This window comes from Prinia subflava, chromosome 8, assembly GCF_021018805.1.
Source record: "Prinia subflava isolate CZ2003 ecotype Zambia chromosome 8, Cam_Psub_1.2, whole genome shotgun sequence".
NCBI lineage: Eukaryota > Metazoa > Chordata > Aves > Passeriformes > Cisticolidae > Prinia > Prinia subflava.
In genome coordinates, this window is record NC_086254.1 from 927,851 (window position 1) to 945,270 (window position 17,420).

The window sequence follows — 17,420 nt, forward strand, 5'->3', positions numbered from 1 at the left end:
TTTGCCAGCCCAACAGCCAGGGGTAGGATGGCTCAGCAGCAGCCCGGGGGGGAGGCAGGCTGGGATTTTGCAGAGGGAGCACTGAGAGACTGGGATTTAGTGACCCGTGCCCACTGCAGTTGCCAGTCCCTGGTACCCAGCAGGTGATGTGGGATGTGTGGTGCTGGGGTGTTTTCCCAGTACGTAACACCCCCTAGGTGGTGCCCAGTGCTCCCAAGAGCCAGTGGTTGATGTGGAGCCCAATGCCTCCTGCACAGTACCTGTACCTGCAGGGCAACGGCCTGGTGACATTGCCAGGAGGTCACTCACTGTCACAGGGGCCATTTCCTCTCACCTGCACCAGTATCTGGTGCTGGGGCCTTGTGCCCACTGCCTGCACTGGGCCCTGCCAGTGCCCAGCACACAGCACTGGTGCCCTGCCTGTGCCCTGTCCCTGGTACTGGTGCCCTGCCCCTGCTGCAGTGTCTTGTTCCAGGTGCTGGTGCCACAGTGCAGATGGTGGAGCCCTGTGCCTGGTGCTGCTGCCCTGTGCCTGGTGCTGCTGCCCTGTGCCACCACCCCGTGCCACTGTGCAGCTCCCAGAGCCTGGCCCCAGCGCCAGCTGCCAAAGCGAGTGCCTGGGGCCATGCCAAGTGTTGCTGCCAGAGCCGAACGCCAAGGCTGGGTGCTGATGCCCAGTGCCAGGTGCTGGTACCCAGTGCGTGGTGCCGGTGCCCGGTGCGTGGTGCCGGTGCCCGGTGTGTGGTGTCTGGTCCCGGTGCCGGTGCTGGTGCCGGTGCTCGGTGTGCATTGCTCGGGCCCGGTGCCGGCGCCGAGTGCTGGTGCCGCTGCCGGTGCCCGTGTGCAGTGCGCGGTGCCGGGCGCTGTTGCCGATGCCGGTGCCGGTGCTCGGTGCCGCTGCCGGTGATGCCGAGCGGCTGCCCCGCCTGCTCCCCCGCCCGCCCCGCCCCGGGGCCGCCCCCGCCCCCGCCGCTGCTATTTCTGCTAATCCGCGGCGGGGCCCGGCCGTGCCCATCGGCAGCCGCCGCTCCCGGACGGCGCCCGGCGCCGCAGCCATGGTAAGGCCGGCGCGGACGTGGGACCGGCCCGGCCCGGCCCGGCCCGGCCCGGGCTGCCCCGCACCGCCCCGCACCGTGGCACGGGCCCGCGCCCGCAGCCCGCTGCCCTCCGTGAAGGTGACGGTGCGCGGGGGCGGAGCGGACCGGGGCCGCCGGTGCCGCAGCGGAGCGCGGGGGGGCCACGGGCGGCGGGGCAGCACCTGCCCAGCCCCGGCGGGCGGCAGCGCCGGGGGAGGCGGGGGAGCTACGGGCCCTTACCGGGGCATCCGGGAGGGCAGCGCTCGGCAGCGTCACCTGCGTCTCCCCTCGTCCTGCGCTCCCCCCACGGGTGTCCGTGCATGGGCAGCGGGAGCTGCTCTGGAGTGGCTCAGGGCCGAGCATCGGTCCCTGGCTGTTGGCTGGTGGCACTGCCAGCCTGGCCGGGTCCTCGGCCGGGACCGTCACACGCATGGAGCCGTCTCTGTACTCACCGGCAAGGTCTGGAGCCGCCGCTGGCATTCTCAACCCGCGGGAGCTCGTTCTGCCCCGCTCCTCCGCGGTGGTGGCAGGTCCCCAGGAGCCGCTCGGCCGGGCCACGTCTCTGCAGGGACCTCGGGCTGTGCCCAGGGTGGGGGTGAGGACGGCGGGCTGCGGCCGCGGCTCGCGTGGCACCGGGCTGTGGCCGCTGGGACAAGTGGCCTCGGTGGGGAGCGCTGCGGCCGCGCTGCCCCGGCAGCCGCCGTGGGAACCAGCCCGGCACATTCTTTCGGAGCTGGACGCAGCGGAACCAGAGAGGAGGGCGGCTGGCGGAGCGTGTCGCAACGGAGCGCCCTCCCGACAGGCTCCAGACGGAGCCTTTGGGATGCACACAGCGGCCTCGGAAACACCGCGGGGGGACAGCAGCCACAGCTGGGGACCGGGGGCAGCTGGGCTCCCTCGCCCGTGCACGTGGGGTGAGCTGGGGCTGGAGGTTCTCCAGAAGGACCCACAGAGGCAGAGCCGCTGCCCCTGCCACCGGTGCCACATCCCTCTGTCCCCAAAGCAGTTCCTAGCTGGCCCGGAGGAGCAGCATGAGCACTGGTTCCTCCCCGATCTCTGCTCCCGGCTCTGAGTGGGTCAGAACCTGCCAGCCCCACCTGGTTTCCAGCCTGGACTGGCCTCGTTGTCGTGTCCCGGCTAACAGGGAGCCACTGCTCATGCTCCCATCCTGAGGTCCCCGCTCAGGTGCTCACAGGTCCTTCAAGCTGGAGGATTCCCTGCGGGAGAGGGATTGGAGCTGCTGCACCAAGGGCTGTGGCTCTCATCCCCCGTGCTCACCTGCCTGGTGCTGACCCCTGCCCGGGACTCACACCTCAGCCTGCCTTAGGGCGCCCAGCACCCTGCTCCTCTTGCAGCTGCCGGGAGTCTCAGTTTCCCACTGGAATGCTGCTGATGGGTGGGATGGCAGAGCCGGGGATACCCTGATCCTCCGGGGGGAGCATCCCGTGCCCCCAGAGGCGGGGCCGAGCAGGCACAGCCCAGGTTCTGTCTCCCTGTGAACGAGCTGGCCTGGTCCTGGCAGCGCTGGGCTTCTCTGGGGGCTTGTCCTGCGTGGGCTTCGTGCCTTTGGGACAGCGTTTGTGCCTGGGATGCTCAGCCATAGTGAGGTGGCATTCTGCGTGTCACCTTTAGAGGGCTTGGGAACGCCTCTGTCAGCCTGGCGGTAGGGACAGCACCTCGCCGGGATGTCCCCTTCCTTTCCCTGCAGAAGCAGGCAAGGAGAACACCTCCCGTGATTATGTGGTACCCGTGGAACGATGCTCAGGGGCAGCCGGTGGCTTTCCTAGGTCAGGCTTTGCCCGCTGCCCCCGTGTCCCCCGCGCCGCGTCTCTCGGGCTGTCACTGCGCGGGGACGGAGCGATGTGGAGTGACAGGCGGGGACGAGGCGGCGCGTGTGGCCCTCGCTGGGGCTGCGGGGCCGCTGACAGCCCGGGTGTGAGGCTGGCTTGCACTCAGCCGCGTGTGTAATCTGCTTACGGGGGCACCAGCACAGCCCCGGGCTCTCACTGCCGTAAATCCCTGCTCCTGCCGGGAGTGCGGGCTGGGACGCTTGGAAAGCGGCCGAGCGACCCTGGATCGCGCCTGAGCTGCTCTGATACATCTCGACACACATCAAGGTGAATCACCGTCCCTGGTGACCCCGAAGTGACAGCTGGGGAACCCTGACTGCCACCCACGGCTCCTCCTGGGGCACTGTAACCCTTCTCCTCCCAGGGATGAGCCGGGAAAGCCAAGGCAGGAATGCTGGAACTTCTGCCTGGGATCCCTGTGGTGGGCAGCATCCCAGTCCAGGGCTGAGTCCTTCCTAGCCAGGCCCAGCTTGGAGCCACGTTGGGAAGCTTTAATTGTCGGGTGCTAAACTGTGGGGAAAAATGGGTTTCTGACCTCAGAGAGACTGTGGAGCCCTGCTGGGGTGTGCTGCAGGTGGGCAGTGGGAGTGGACATGGTGTGCACTGGGATGGAGGGGCAGCACAGAGGGAGTTTTGTCCCAGGATGGAGAGGGGTTTTGTCCTGGGACAGAAGTGTTTCCAAGGACTGAATGTCCTCCTGGGCTCTAGCCAATCTGTGTGTTCAGCCAAGGGGTGCTGGTGGTGCTGGTGTTGCTGGTGGTGGTCCTGGATGTTTTCAAGGATGGCTGGTCCTTGAAATGGCCACAGCCGGGCAGGAGCTGGGTTTGGCTCTGCCCGGGGGTCGCTCTCCCCGCCGTGCCCCTTGCAGGGGCCGTGCCTGGCTCCCGGGTGCCGCGGGCGCCCGGCGCGGAGCCTGCCCAGGGTGGAGTTATGCTAATTCTGCTCCCCAGCCCTCGGCACAGTCGGTGCCACTCGGCATCTTCTGCTGGCCACGGGCGACACCGGCTGTGCCATGGCCACCTACCCCGAGCTGCAGCCTGGGCAAGAGGTACGGGGGCAGCGCCCGTCCCCGGCGCGGCGGGAGAGGGGAGTGGGAGGCACGGACCACCTCGGTGCTGCGGGATGGTGCCACAGCTGGTCCTCTGTCCCTGGGACAGCCCTGCCGGGGGCCGCACTTACTGCAGGAACCCCAAGGATGCGGCGCAAACCTCGGTGCAGCGGCACTGCCGAGTTAATCGGCCAGGGGTGGGGGGAGAGGACGAGCCGCAAAGGGCTGGAGCCCCGAGAGATGGAGCGGCAGTAGGGCTGGAAGCGCTCGCCGCTGGTGGTGGCATCACCTCCCATCCCCGAGTGTCCCCGGCCGGGTTGTGCTGTGCTGGGGGCTGGCGCTGAGGCCCCCCAGGTCAAGGGCGGTGAGGAAGAGGATGCTGCGATCACACAGACCCACCGAGCACTCGGGACCTGCTGGGGCAGAGGGGAGCACGGGGGTCCCGCAGCCCCCGCCGTGGGGCCACCTGCTGCCCCGCAGCCTGGCCCCGTGGTCCCCGTGCTGTGGCCGCGGGGGCAGCGGGAGCGGGGCCCGGCGTGCGAGCGCTCAGCCGCGGCAGCGCCGTGACCTTGTTTCCAGCCCGCTAATTCCGCGCATCTCGCCTTGCCGCCGGCACCGCTGCCCGCCCCGCCAGCCAGCGGGGACACGGCGAAGGGGAGCACACGTGTCCCCACGGAGGGATCTCTCCTCGAGGCCCCGGTCTGGGGCGGCACTGACCCCCGGCTGGGAGCCTGCAGAGTTACGGGCTCCCCCGGCCCCTGCGTGCCTCTCCTTTGGAGTCTCACTGCCCGTGGGGCTGGGCTCGCCTAGCAATTGCCTTGAGATCTTGGGGACATTGGTGCCTGCTGGCAGCAGGGCTTGGTCCCACGGGAGCCTCTGCCGGACGTGCCCTTGGGAACGCGTGTCCTCCCGCCAGCGCTTGTAAACAGGATGCGGAGCCATCCCAATCCTGGTGTCCCCATCCCTCGTCCCAGCCCCGCCACCCCACAGGGCAGCAGCTGGGGGCAGCCCTTGCCCCCTCCGGGACAGGCAGAGCCAGGGTGAGGAGGCCTCGGGGTCCTGGTCATGTCTGTCGGCCGGGTCCCCTGCCCGGGCTGTCTCCTGGGACTGTGGGGACGGGACCCCCTTGAGCCACCGCCCATGCTGACAGCCTGTGAGCGGGCAGCGGGTGGGGGGCACGGGCACCAAGGGATCCCTGCCCAACATCTGCCTTCCCCTGCCTGCAGCCCCGCTCAGGTCACCCCACAACTGCTCATCTCTTCTCGTTCTCTCTGCCTCCTCCCGGCTCCCTCTTTGTCCTCCTGGCAGGCCATGGGGCGCGGGGGGGTCCTGGCTGCCCCAGAAGACCCCAAGGAGTGGCGGGGTGCCCAGGGGGAAGGTGCCCACCCCTGTCCCCCGGAGTCCCAGGAGCTGGCTGCCGTCCCCACGCCGCAAGTCGTAAGCGCCCGAGGTGCAAGGGACCACAGCTGTCCCCACTGCCATCCCCATGGCTGTCCCCGAGGCTGTTCCCAGGGTGGTGGCTGGTCCCCGGGGATGGCCGTGTTCCATCTCTCCTCCCATCCCTGCCACCTTTAGGATGCACGAGTCTGGCTGTTGCGGCTTGGGGCTTATGAGGCTGAGCTGGGTGCTGCCATCTCAGGCTGGCATTGCCACCACCAGTGTCACCTCCTCCCTTGGTCCCCAGATAAAGCGTTTCCTGAAGGAGGACTCGGACGAGGCTGAGCTGACCCAGTTCCTGCGGGATTGCCCACCAGCTGACAGCACCAGGAAGGTGGAGGCCCCAGAGGGCCGGCGGGAGCCCGGCCATGCCCTAGGCAGCGTGGCCAGGGTCCCCCCAGACGAAGCCAGTGATGAGAGGGACTGCAGGATCTTCTCCCGCTCTCGGCCCCCGGATTTTCAGCAGCACATCGCCGCCCCCCCGCCCCCCAGCCCCAACCGCCCGCGGAGCCCCTGGGGGCAGCTGGACCCCTACGACTCCTCTGAGGTGCAGGATGTGTCCATGGGGAAGGGAGGGACGCATACCTGGGGCGAGGGGCTGCGGGATGGAGGATGTTCCCATCTTGTGAACACAAAGGCTTCTGGCAGGCATGGCCTCATCCTCCAGAACTCTGGTGCTGGGAATCCCTTTGAGGGCAGGAGGAATGGGGGGGCTTTCCAGGGTAGGAGGTGGGCTGCTGGTGTCCCTGTCCCATGTCCCCTCTGCTCTCTGCAGGATGACAAGGAGTACGTGGGCTTTGCCACACTGCCCAACCAGGTGCATCGCAAGTCGGTGAAGAAGGGCTTCGACTTCACCCTCATGGTGGCAGGTACGGGGGCCCAGCCAGCCTGGGGTGCTGACCCCACTCTGGATCCCAAACACCCTGGAGTGGGTACACTGGCTGCCCCCCCTCATCTTTGTCCTGCTTTCTCAGGGGAATCTGGGCTGGGCAAGTCCACCCTGGTCAACAGCCTCTTCTTGACGGACATGTACAGGGACCGCAAGCTGCTCAACGCCGAAGGTCAGGGGGTACAGTCACGGCCCAGAGGGGTGTCCTGGGTGACCTGGGCAGTGGCAAAGCCCAGGGATGCTCCCAGGGGCTGCAGCCCTTCTCCCTGCCCAGCCAGGCTCCTCTGAAATGACATGTGCTGTGTTGCCAGCTGCCCACTGGCGCTGGGGACAGCTCGGAGGCAGTGGGGACCCCTCTGCACAGGAAGGGGACCCCCCACGGGGACTTTATTTCCACAGGAAAAACAAGCCCTGGCTTGTTGGAGATTGGCTGAAGCTGCAGCATTTCTGGGAGGCTGGGGACAGTCAGGGCCTGGGGCACAATGCCAGTTCAGCTGCAGCCAATTTTTAGATTAAAATGGCCCAAACTTGCCTAAATCCCCAGGAGTTAGAGGGGTTTGTTTGATTTGTTTCCATTGCTTGGAGTGAAAGCCAAAACACACAATGCAGTAGGAGCATCCTTGGAGATGCAGGGACATGGAGGATCCTGGGGTGAAGGGGCACGTGCAGTCTGGAGCTGTGGGCTCACCTGAAATGCTCCTGTAGCAAGGCCCAGCCCCAGCAGACCCCTGTGCTGCCTGAGCTGTGGTCCTGGGGTGGCAGTGGCACAGCCACCAGGGGACGGGTGCGCATTCATGGGGATGTGGGGACCACAGCATGGAGCATCCCCTCCTGGGCTGGAGCATGGCGTGTGTTGGGGCTGATTCAGCTGGGATGACACCCAGGGGTCGCAGCATGTCACCTCCACCCTCCCTGGTGTCCCCCCTGGTAACGTGTCCCTCCCCACAGAGCGCATCACGCAGACAGTGGAGATCACCAAGCACGTGGTGGACATCGAGGAGAAGGGGGTCAAGCTGCGCCTGACCATCGTGGACACGCCGGGCTTTGGGGATGCTGTCAACAACACTGAGTGGTGAGTGCCACGGGGTGGGGGAACTGTCCCCAGGCCGGGTGGGATGCTGAGTGCCACAGGGGGGGGACTGTCCCCAGGCCGGGTGGGATGCTGAGTGCCACGGGGGGGGACTGTCCCCAGGCCGGGTGGGATGCTGAGTGCCACGGGGTGGGGACTGTCCCCAGGCCAGGTGGGATGCTGAGTGCCACGGGGGGGGACTGTCCCCAGGCCGGGTGGGATGCTGAGTGCCACGGGGTGGGGACTGTCCCCAGGCCAGGTGGGATGCTGAGTGCCATGGGGTGGGAGTCTCCCAGGACAAACAACCCATTGTGGGTGGGATGCTCAAGGCTCACTGGGCTTAGATGCTGAGCCATGGGAGGTATTGAGCTGGGGGTCCATAGAGAGTGGGGGCGTCCCACAGAGGACTCGGTGTCATCTCACTGTCCCTGCAGCTGGAAGCCAGTGGCCGACTACATCGACCAGCAGTTCGAGCAGTATTTCCGTGACGAAAGTGGCCTCAACCGGAAAAACATCCAGGACAACCGAGTGCACTGCTGCATCTACTTCATTTCGCCCTTCGGCCATGGGTACGGGCAGCCCTGCCCGCGCTGCCGGGGGGGCTGGGCAGGGCTCAGTGGGACAGGGCTCACCAGGCTCCCCCCGCAGGCTCCGGCCCCTGGACGTGGAGTTCATGAGAGCCCTGCACCAGCGCGTGAACATCGTGCCTGTGCTGGCCAAGGCTGACACCCTGACCCCTGCTGAGGTGGAGCGCATGAAGAACAAGGTGAGGGGAGGTGGGCCAGCTGGGAGCTATCCCAGAAGGTCCCTGGGCATAGGGGTGACCTGCGGTCTCCATCCATTTCCTGCCTGGAATTTGCCCTGGAGCATTTTCCAGATTCAAACCAATGTAGAAGACCGTGTTGCCCCCATGGCCACCAAGGACACATCTGCCCTGGGCTCAGCTGGGGGTTGGAAGGACTTGGGGGGTGTTCATGACATCTGCTTGGGGGAAACAGGTTTTGGAGGCCATTGGCCCAGTGTGGTGCCTCTCATGCCCTTCCCGAGGCTGGAGCTCTGCCCTTAGGGGGCTGTTTGCCTCCAGATCCGGGAGGAGATCGACCACTATGGCATCCGCATCTACCAATTCCCTGAGTGTGACTCGGATGAGGATGAGGAATTCAAGCTGCAGGACCAGGCACTGAAGGTGGGTCTGGCTCCTCTGGCTCCATCACTGGAGGGGCAGAGCCCCGTGGCCAGGAGGACACGTCACCCTGGGGTAGCTGCAGGACTCTTTGGGGCCATGCAAGCTCTCCAACACAGGGGGGCTGGCACATATCTCACTACTTAGATGTGTCACCAAGATCCCATGGGTGACACCAGCAGCTTTTTGGTGGGGGTCTTGGGTGGAGAAACTGATGGCACGACCTGTGCTGTCCCACTGGGGCTCTCCACAGCCGGGCCTTTGGGATATCTTGGCAAACGGTGGTGGACCCAGCCGAGGAGGGCACGTGGAGGGGTGTGGGTCCTGGCAGGTGGGGGTCATGGCAGGGCCCTGCTGACGCCCCACGCCCTTACAGGAGAGCATCCCCTTTGCCGTCATCGGCAGCAACACGGTGGTGGAGGCCAAGGGCCGGCGCGTCCGCGGGCGCCTCTACCCCTGGGGCATCGTGGAAGGTAACGCCCCTGCCCTTTGGGGACGGGGACACGGTGCGCCCATGGCAGCCCCGGGGGTGGGGACAGGCAGGTGGGGTGGCCCCTGACCCCGCCTCCCCCGCAGTGGAGAACCCGTCCCACTGCGACTTCGTGAAGCTGCGGACGATGCTGGTGAGGACGCACATGCAGGACCTCAAGGACGTGACGCGGGAGACGCACTATGAGAACTACCGCACGCAGTGCATCCAGAGCATGACCCGCATGGTGGTCAAGGAGCGGAACCGCAAGTACGGGGCAGGGCCGGGGTCGGGGCGGGGCTGGAGCGGGGGCTCCTCTCTTTGGAGTGACCCCACCCACTGCAAATGGCGGTGTCGGTGGGGCAGGGCTGTGAGTGGGTCCGTGCCGGGGAGCCCCGGTGCTGTGCTGGGGAGCCCCAGTGTGGTGAGGGGCCCCTCCTGTGCCCTTGGGCTGGGAGTGCCTGGCGGGGGGGGATGCTCCAGCAGTGAGGGGGCCCTGCATCCCCCGAGGCTGGCTCTTTCTTAGTTGGGATATTCCAGCAGAGAGGGGTACCCTGTGACCCCGGGGTGGCTGGGGGGATGCTCTGGTAGTGAGGGGGGCCCTGCATCTCGCCAGGGCTGGGCTGGGGACCAGGGGTGTGTTCCAGCAGTGAGAGGGATCCCATGTGCCCCCACGGCTGGGCTGGGTTGGGGACCAGGGGTGTGCTCTGGCAGCAAGGGTGGGACCCTGTGTCCCCCCTGGGCTGAATGTGTCTCAGGGGATGCTTCAGGACTGAGGGTATCCTGCATCTACCTGGGGCTGGCTGTGGGGGGATGCTCCAACAGGGAGGGGGCCCTTGCATCCCTGCAGGCTCCAGCGCCAGAGCAGGAGCCCAACAAAAGCTGGTGTTGGAGCTCTGCTCGCGGATGAGCTGAATTCACGGCACCCACATCCACTTTAGCCACCCCGAGGTGCTGAGGGAACCCCTCCAAGCCGGTGGGACCCTCCAGCCGGGGGTTGGAGCAGTGTGGGAGCGAGTGGGGGCTCCGTGGGTGCCGGGGGGCTGGAGCCGTGCTGTGGCTATAGGCACCTCTCTAGGCACCTCTAAGTGTCTCTCCCTGTGTGCCCCGGGGCAGGAGCCAATCCTCCGTGTTGAGGCTGTGCTGCGGGAACTGCTCTGCCGACTGAGCCGGGGCCGGCCAGGGCCGCACTGGGCCCTGCCCCGCTCCCCCTGCCACCCCCTGGCCCTCTATAAAATGCTTGTTGGTACCCAACACTGTCTTGGTCCTTCTGTGCCCGTGCGAGGGCCAGGCGGCTGCCCTCGGGGCGAGCCGGCCCTGTGGTCACCCACTCGTGTCCCAGACAAGCTGCTCTGCCAAAGGACACTGTGTGCTCACCCAGGCTCACCCAGGTTTGGGGGATGTGTCCGTATTTGGTGGCACTGAGCCCCCAAGGCTGCCCAAGGGAAGGGTGCCCCCATCTTGCTGCCCTCCCGGGATGCGATTTTGGGGTGCTGAGAGCCTTTGCTGCTCACCCCATTGCTGGTGCCTGGCTCCAGCCTCACAGCGCTTCCAGGGCTGTCCGGAGCTCCGCGTGCTCCTCACATACCCCACGGCGAGAGCCGAGACAACGGCAGCGTCTTCCAAAGCAGCTTCTGAGGCGGCCAAATGCGGGCCTGGCCCAGCCCCCGGCACGGCGGGACCCCGCGGGGCAGGGACAGCCTGTCCCGCCCGTGTCCATCACCTTGGCCCGGAGGCGCCGTGCTGGCGGTGGCATGTAGTGATGGCACGTGGCAGCACGAGACCCTGCCAGCCGCTGTTGGTGTCCTGGCCTTGTCACCCGCTGGGGTGGCACGTGGCATCCACAGGGATGGGCGGGAGAGCTGGTCCCTCCCAGGGCCGTGGGCATGGGAGAAGCCATCGAGCGGGCTGGCGCTGGTCCTGCACGGTGGCGTGGCCTCGGGGGATGCTTGCTGATCTCTCCACTGGGAATGGAGAATGAATGGGGGCAGAGGCTCCTGAACAGGGTGTGGAGCATCCCTGGGGCTGGCAGGGCAGTGGAGTGCCTGGAGAGCCCACCCTGAGACCAGGGGTCAGAGGGGAGATGCTGAGGTTTTGATGTTTTAAAGTAGCAGGGAAAATACTGGCCCAGGACACCCCAGCCCCAGTGGGATTCTCCCCATATTGGGAGGGTCTGGATGAAGTCCCTGGGTCCCCCCTTGGTTCATGAGTGGCAGGCTGGGGGTGCTGCGGTTTGCCTGGGACTGCTCACATCTCCTTTGCCTGGAAAAAGCCACTGTGATGGTGGCCCAGGGGCTGTGCTGGGTGTGCTGGGGACCTGCAGGGGTTGGGGCACCCACAGGGGAATGTCCTGGAGGGACTGGGGCAGCACTGTCACCTCCTCTCTCTATCCACAGCAAGCTGACCCGGGAGAGCGGGACAGACTTCCCCATCCCCGTGATCCCCTCGGTGCCGGACGTGGAGACGGAGAAGCTCATCCGGGAGAAGGATGAGGAGGTGAGTGTGGGGCAGGCTGAGCCCCCAGCCCCCGTCCCGGCTCCCTCCGGCTACGGCGATGGCACAGCCGTCAGGAGCCACCCTTGCTGCAGCATGCTGACGGCTGCTGCTCCAACAAGCAGGGTCTGAAGCATCCAAGGGTTCCCCCCTCCCCAGCTCTTGGCGATCCCAGCTTGTCTGGGATGCTGAGCCTGGGCCACACCTGCACAGGAGCTGCGTGGCTGGGGCTTGGCACCATCCACAATCCCAGCTCTCCTCCCTTCCAGCTGCGGCGGATGCAGGAGATGCTGCAAAAGATCCAGAAGCAGATGAAGGACTCACACTAGCCCGTCCCTCCTCCTCCTCCTCCCACTCCTGGCCCCAGATCAGAAATGTTTACATCACGCTCCACCCGCCCGGCCCCGCTGCCAGACTCGGTACCAACACCCACCCACCACCTTAAGCTGCGGCATCGCCTTATCCAACCGCGGAGCGCCTGTGGGGACACGAGGGGACAGCGAGGGACAGGGCACCCAACCCGGGGTCCCCTGCTCCGGTCCCCCCCACCTCACTGGGGACAGCTTGGTCCCCCAAGTTTTGGTTTCCAATTTTTCCACAGCTCTGGGGAGGGCTCTGGCCAGCCTGTGTCCCTTGTCCCCATGTCACCCTGGGCTCCCTGCTTACGGCCTTTATGCTCAGCTTGGCCCTGGCTTAAAGGAAGAGGAAAGGGGGGCACTGGTGCCAGCCCCTCAAAGGCCCCTGCTGCCCCTCTGTAGGGAACAGGGCTGCTCCCCTGGCCTGGGCTGGCGTGGAGGGACAGCAGCTCCTGGGGACCACAGGGGACAGAGGGGTCGGAGGGACAGTTACCATCCTGCTCCATGCCAACACCAGTGCAGGGGACTGTAGCTTGTCAGTGTCCAGCCCTGTGTCCTCACCCTGTCCCCACTGAGTGATGGCAGGGCTGTGGCACAGGGAGCACTGCAGAATCAATGTCCCCAGGGACAATCCCTTGAACCTCAAATCAGAGGCTGGGCACCCCCAGCCCCCCATGATGTTGCCCCTGTAAAGCAATAATGAATGCCCTGTGCTCGTGACACCTCTCACCCCATGGCAACAGCACCAGCCCTGGCTGGAATTTCAGCCCCTGCTGCCACTTGCTTGTCTGTGGTGTCCCTGTGTGCCCAGGATGTCCCTGTCCCTGCTGCTTCTTGGCACAGCAGCCCTGTGTATTCTCCAAGGATATCCCCATCCATGTTGCTTCGCAGCGAAGCAGTGCTGCGTGTCCCCATGTCCCCCGTGGTGTCCCTGTTCCCTGCCATGTCCTGGTTGGTGTTGCTGCCCTACAGAGCACTGCAGGCTGTCCCCCCGAGATTGTCCCCATCTGTGTTGCTTTCCCACAGAGCTATTTTGCATCCCTGTGTCCCCCTGGGATATCCCCAGCCATGTCACCATCCTGCAGGGCTCTGTGTAGTGTTCCTGTGTCCCCAAGGATGTCCCCAGCTGTGTTGCTTCCTGCAAAGCCCCACTGTGTGTCCCTAGGGTCAGGCCTGGCCACCTCTCGCAGCACCCCTGGGGACACGGATCCAAACCCCCTCCTGGGTATGGGAAAGCCACAGGGGATGGTGAGAATGCAGGCAGGACTGGGAGCAGTGGGATCACTGGGAGCCTGCTGGCGTGGGGATGTGTCCTGTCCCCATCAGGGCTCCCCAAGGGGTCCCCCGGGTGAGGCGTGGCTGGCAGGGGCTGTGCCCAGCCGGGGCTCAGGGGTGGGGGCTGCAGGGGGCCAGGGCAGCATCTGGCCTGTGCCCCCCATGTCCCCATGCCAGCGGGGGGTCCTGTGGCCCCCATGGACAGGGCCCCCTTGGGCAGGGCCCAGCAGGGAATATTTAGCGCTTTCCTTTTTTTAATCTCGCTATTTTCTTACAGAAGCCCCTCCCCTGGCATGATAGTCCTAGAGGCATTTATTAACGGATCAGAGAGTATAGGTTTATAAATTCTTATAGAGTAGTGGAAATATTTTTATCCCTCCACAACCATTCTCAATAAATACGGCTGACCTTGCTTGTCTGCAACACCACGTGGCTTCCACCGGACAGGGGCATCCCACAGCCCTGGGCACCCACGTTCTGAGGCTGGTGGTGTCCCACCCTGTGGTGCCTTGATCCCAGTTCTTGTCCCCTTGGAAAAAGCTCAAAATGCATATCGCGGGGTTTATGCTGCACTGACAGGGACACCCAGCTCGGGGTGTGGTGGGAGAGCCCCTTGGGATCCAGCTCAGGGATGGGGGGCCACAAGGAGAGGTTCTCCCCCTCTCACACGCCTTGGGGTGCTGGGTGCTTCTGGTGTGGGGCTGGGATAGGAGTGGGGAGGGCCGAACCTGAGCCGGTGATGGAATTGCCCTCTATGTGCTACCCTTGGGCACCCTTGTGTCCCCCCGCAGTGGGGGAGCTCTGCCAGGAGACACCACCTGTACCTGTGCCCAGTCACCGCGGTGTGGGTCCCCCAGAAGCTGCTGGGGGGGAGGAGCAGGAGGGGTGGGCGGAGCAGCACAGGAGTGGATGGGCTGCATCTCCAGCTGCCTCCCAGTGGGCATCATCCCCCTGCACCCCATTATCCCACCCTGCACCCCAATCCCCCACCCCTGCTCCTGCATCCCCTCCGTCTCCTCCCCACAGAGCCCTTGGGCTGATCCAGCCCAGCTGAGTGCAGGGTCAGGGACCTGGGGCAGGGCCATCCCCAGGGCCAGCACAGACTGGGGAGGGGTGGAGGGAGGGAAGGATGGAGGGATGGAGGGATGGAGGGAGGAGGAGAACTGGGGGTTCTGGTGGGTGACAAATGGGACATGACCTGGCTGACCATAGGCACTGGCAGCCCAGGAAGCCAAGTGTCTCCTGGGCTCATCCCAACTGAGTGGGCAGCAGGGGAGGGAGGGGATGCTCCCCACCTCTGCCCCGCTCTCCTGAGACTCTTCTGGAGCTGCCTCCAGCTCATCCCAGCACAGACATGGAGCTGGTAGAGCAGGCCCAGAGGAGGCCACCAAAATGGTCTAAGGTGCTCCATGGTCTCTGCTGTGCAGGAAAGCTGCCTTGTGGGACCTGCCAGCCCCACCCACTGCTCTGCTGCGGCCACTTGTCCCCTTGCTAAGGGTCAGAGCTTGGACCCCACCTCCTTGGGGTCCTTCCCTCCCTTACCAGCACTGCCTTAGGCCCACCTTGCTTGGCCCAGGATGCTGAGCCTCATTGTGGCTTTGATCCCAATTTCTGCTCTTCACCCAGCCAAACCCCACCATCCCTGCCATGAACCCTCTTATCAACATGGGAATGGAAAACATTTGTGCTTTCTTGGCTGGAAGCAGCTCTCACCCCAAAGACTGGGATAGACAAACCTCCCACATCCCACCATTGCAGCTCCAAGAAGGATCCCCTGGCTGCCTCTCCCTCCCCAAAACATCCAACAGAGCCTTTGCTTTTAGCCCTAGACTGGCTGATTTACCCGGCTCCCCTTTTCCCAGAGGACAAAACCCAGCACTGATACTCCAGTGACAGCCCCAGGTGTGCTCACCCTTCCCTGCACTCCATTCCATGTGATTTTCATCACACCTTTAAAAATAAAAAGCCTCAAACCCACTCAAACCTAACCTTCCCAAGGCAGAGATTGATATTTCAACATGGCAAATGATTCCATGCAATTCCTCAATGTCCTATTTTTGGTTTCTCACCAGTCCTGGCACTGGTTGCAGCATCCCTGCTGGAGCTCCAACCGAGCTCGGAGGAAGGGAATAAAGGATTCTTAGGGCAGCAAAGGAAATCTCTAAACTCTTTCTGTGCCACCCACACCTGACACTTGATGAGATCTCAGGTGGCATCAGTCCTGTCGTTTCCCTTTCCCCTTCCTTTCAATTTCCCTTTTCCCCTTCCCTACTTATTCATTTGTTCCTTATATAATTAATGATATTTTTCCCTATGAGAGAGCCCCTGAAGCCCCACCTTTTCTCATATTTTCGAATCCAGAAACCAAGGTACTGTCTCCAGTTCTTTCTCCCCTCCCTCGTACCTCTTCTCCACTTGTCACATCCATTCCCGGCTCCGCCTCTCCTGGCTCCAGGAGCAGTCACTCTGATTGCACCCATTCCCGTCTCTCTGGATCCCGGGGAGCCAGGAGCAGTCACTCTGATTGCACCCATTCCCGTCTCTCTGGATCCCGGGGAGCCAGGAGCAGTCACTCTGATTGCACCCATTCCCATCTCTCTGGATCCAGGGGAGCCAGGAGCAGTCATTCCGATTGCACCCGGCTCTGTCTGTGTGCCCGGGAGCTGCTGCCTGGGGGTGACAGCCCTTCCCCTCTCCTGGCAGCTGTGATGAGGGTTTGGGGTGCAGTGTCTGAACACATCCAGTGGATGCTCCTGATGGAGCAGGTAGTCTTGGATCCCCTGCTAAGGGCAGGAGGAGCTCAGAGAAGTGAAACTCCATTGCTGCTGCTCTGCCCCTCCTGTAAAGGCAGCTAATATACTCCTGAATTACCTTCCAGCCAGAAAATGGGCCACAGGCTGGAGCCTCCAGCCAGCTCCAGCTCTTCCACGCTTACCTGTTCCCCACAGCCAGTGTGGAAAGACCAGACCAAGAGCTTGACACATTTCTCAGGCTGGGAGAGCTGGGGGTGCTCACCTGGAGAGAAGGCTCCAGGCAGACCTCAGAGCACCTTCGAGAGCCTACAGGGGCTCCAGGAGAGCTGGAGAGGGACTGGGGACAAGGGATGGAGGGACAGGACACAGGGAATGGCTTCCACTGCCAGAGGGCAGAAATGGATGGGATATTGGAAGAAACTCTTCTCTGTGAGGGAGGTGAGGCTGTGGTGGGCACACGAGAACATGACATGAACAGATGGATATGCAATTACTTGCAGAAGAGCCACCTGAGGCTGTGGATTCTGGGAAGCTCCATGAGATGCCTCTACTGACACGTGATGTTATTTCTGGAGCTTCCCTGGAAAAGTTCGAGTTGTGCTGTATTTTGTGAAGATAATGCCCATTGCACGAGACCCACCAGGAACAGTGCTGAGAGGCTGGGGAGCAGCAGCCGTTCCTCCCCTCGGTGGTGATGTCATTGATGATGCCAGCACAAAGCACAGGGACCGAGCAGAACGAGCAGGGAAAGGGTGCTCTGACACTGACATTCCCCTGTGGAAAGGGACAAGCCCTGTCCTGGCTCTGTGTCTGGGAGCATGGGCAGAGCCCCTCGGTGCTGGCTGTTCTTGGAGAAACAGCACCATCTATTTGCAGCACGAGAGGAGAGGGGGCAAGGTGGTCTCCGGGGCTGCGAGGCTGTGCCCCTCAGCAGGACTAGGGATCCCACCCCAGAGCAGCAGCTCTGCTGTCCTGGGTCACACTGGGACATTCCTGACTGCCAGACTCTCCTGCAGCCCACACGTGACACCTGGGGCTTGCTCCAAGGTCAGGGCAGGAGCTGCAGGACGTGTGTGCAGGAGCAGGGAGGGGAGAGGCTCCAGGCTGGGGATTCAGCTCAGGTTTGGGTCTCTCTTTCCCAGGTAGTCTCTGCCCTTCTGCTCTCATGCACGGACACGAGGACACCCACCCTGAGGGCGCCACAGGATTCAGCCATTCCCCACATTTCCCCATTAGTGGCTCAGACAGGCTGTAGCTCCTGGGGCATCAGAGGTCCTGGGAAGGTGTTGGCCCCACAGCACCAACGGGGAGAAAGCCAGGCCAGCCCCAGCTTTGCTCCAGGGGCTAAAGCTGTCCCTACCCAGCCCATCTCTACCTCCAAACCCAGCTCAGAACCCCTCAGGACAGACCCCAATGCATTCTGAGTGACAGAAGTGACCTGGGCCCACCTAATGACCTAGGCCAGCCTTACCACAGAACTCGGAGGAATGAAGAAGATATGATTTATTAAACACGGTGGGAA

At 64.0% G+C, this 17,420-nt stretch overlaps 1 protein-coding gene across 2 annotated transcripts; it reads left to right on the forward strand.

Annotated features, from left to right (window-relative positions):
* The first annotated feature begins 738 nt into the window (after positions 1-738).
* On the forward strand, positions 739-13,557 carry SEPTIN4 (septin 4). Of its 2 annotated transcripts, none has more exons than XM_063402352.1 (12): positions 739-1,058; positions 5,659-5,958; positions 6,187-6,280; positions 6,386-6,472; positions 7,249-7,372; positions 7,804-7,938; positions 8,018-8,135; positions 8,454-8,555; positions 8,929-9,025; positions 9,129-9,291; positions 11,418-11,517; positions 11,784-13,557. In XM_063402352.1, exons 1-12 carry the CDS (start codon positions 873-875, stop codon positions 11,841-11,843), a joined length of 1,566 nt encoding a protein of 521 aa, XP_063258422.1. In that variant the 5' UTR covers positions 739-872; the 3' UTR covers positions 11,844-13,557. The 2 variants fall into 2 exon arrangements, with proteins under 2 accessions (XP_063258422.1, XP_063258423.1); XM_063402353.1 differs by lacking the exon at positions 739-1,058 and adding an exon at positions 3,522-5,411.
* The last annotated feature ends 3,863 nt before the right edge of the window (positions 13,558-17,420 follow it).

What these genes read in the sequence shown, in the direction of transcription:
- SEPTIN4 (XM_063402353.1), top strand. Translation starts at nt 5,040, where the DNA reads ATGTCTGTCGGCCGGGTCCCCTGCCCGGGCTGTCTCCTGGGACTGTGG. An exon ending in ACCCCTACGACTCCTCTGAG is followed by an intron (nt 5,959 to 6,186) that starts GTGCAGGATGTG and finishes TGCTCTCTGCAG; the next exon opens with GATGACAAGGAGTACGTGGG. An exon ending in CTTCACCCTCATGGTGGCAG is followed by an intron (nt 6,281 to 6,385) that starts GTACGGGGGCCC and finishes CTGCTTTCTCAG; the next exon opens with GGGAATCTGGGCTGGGCAAG.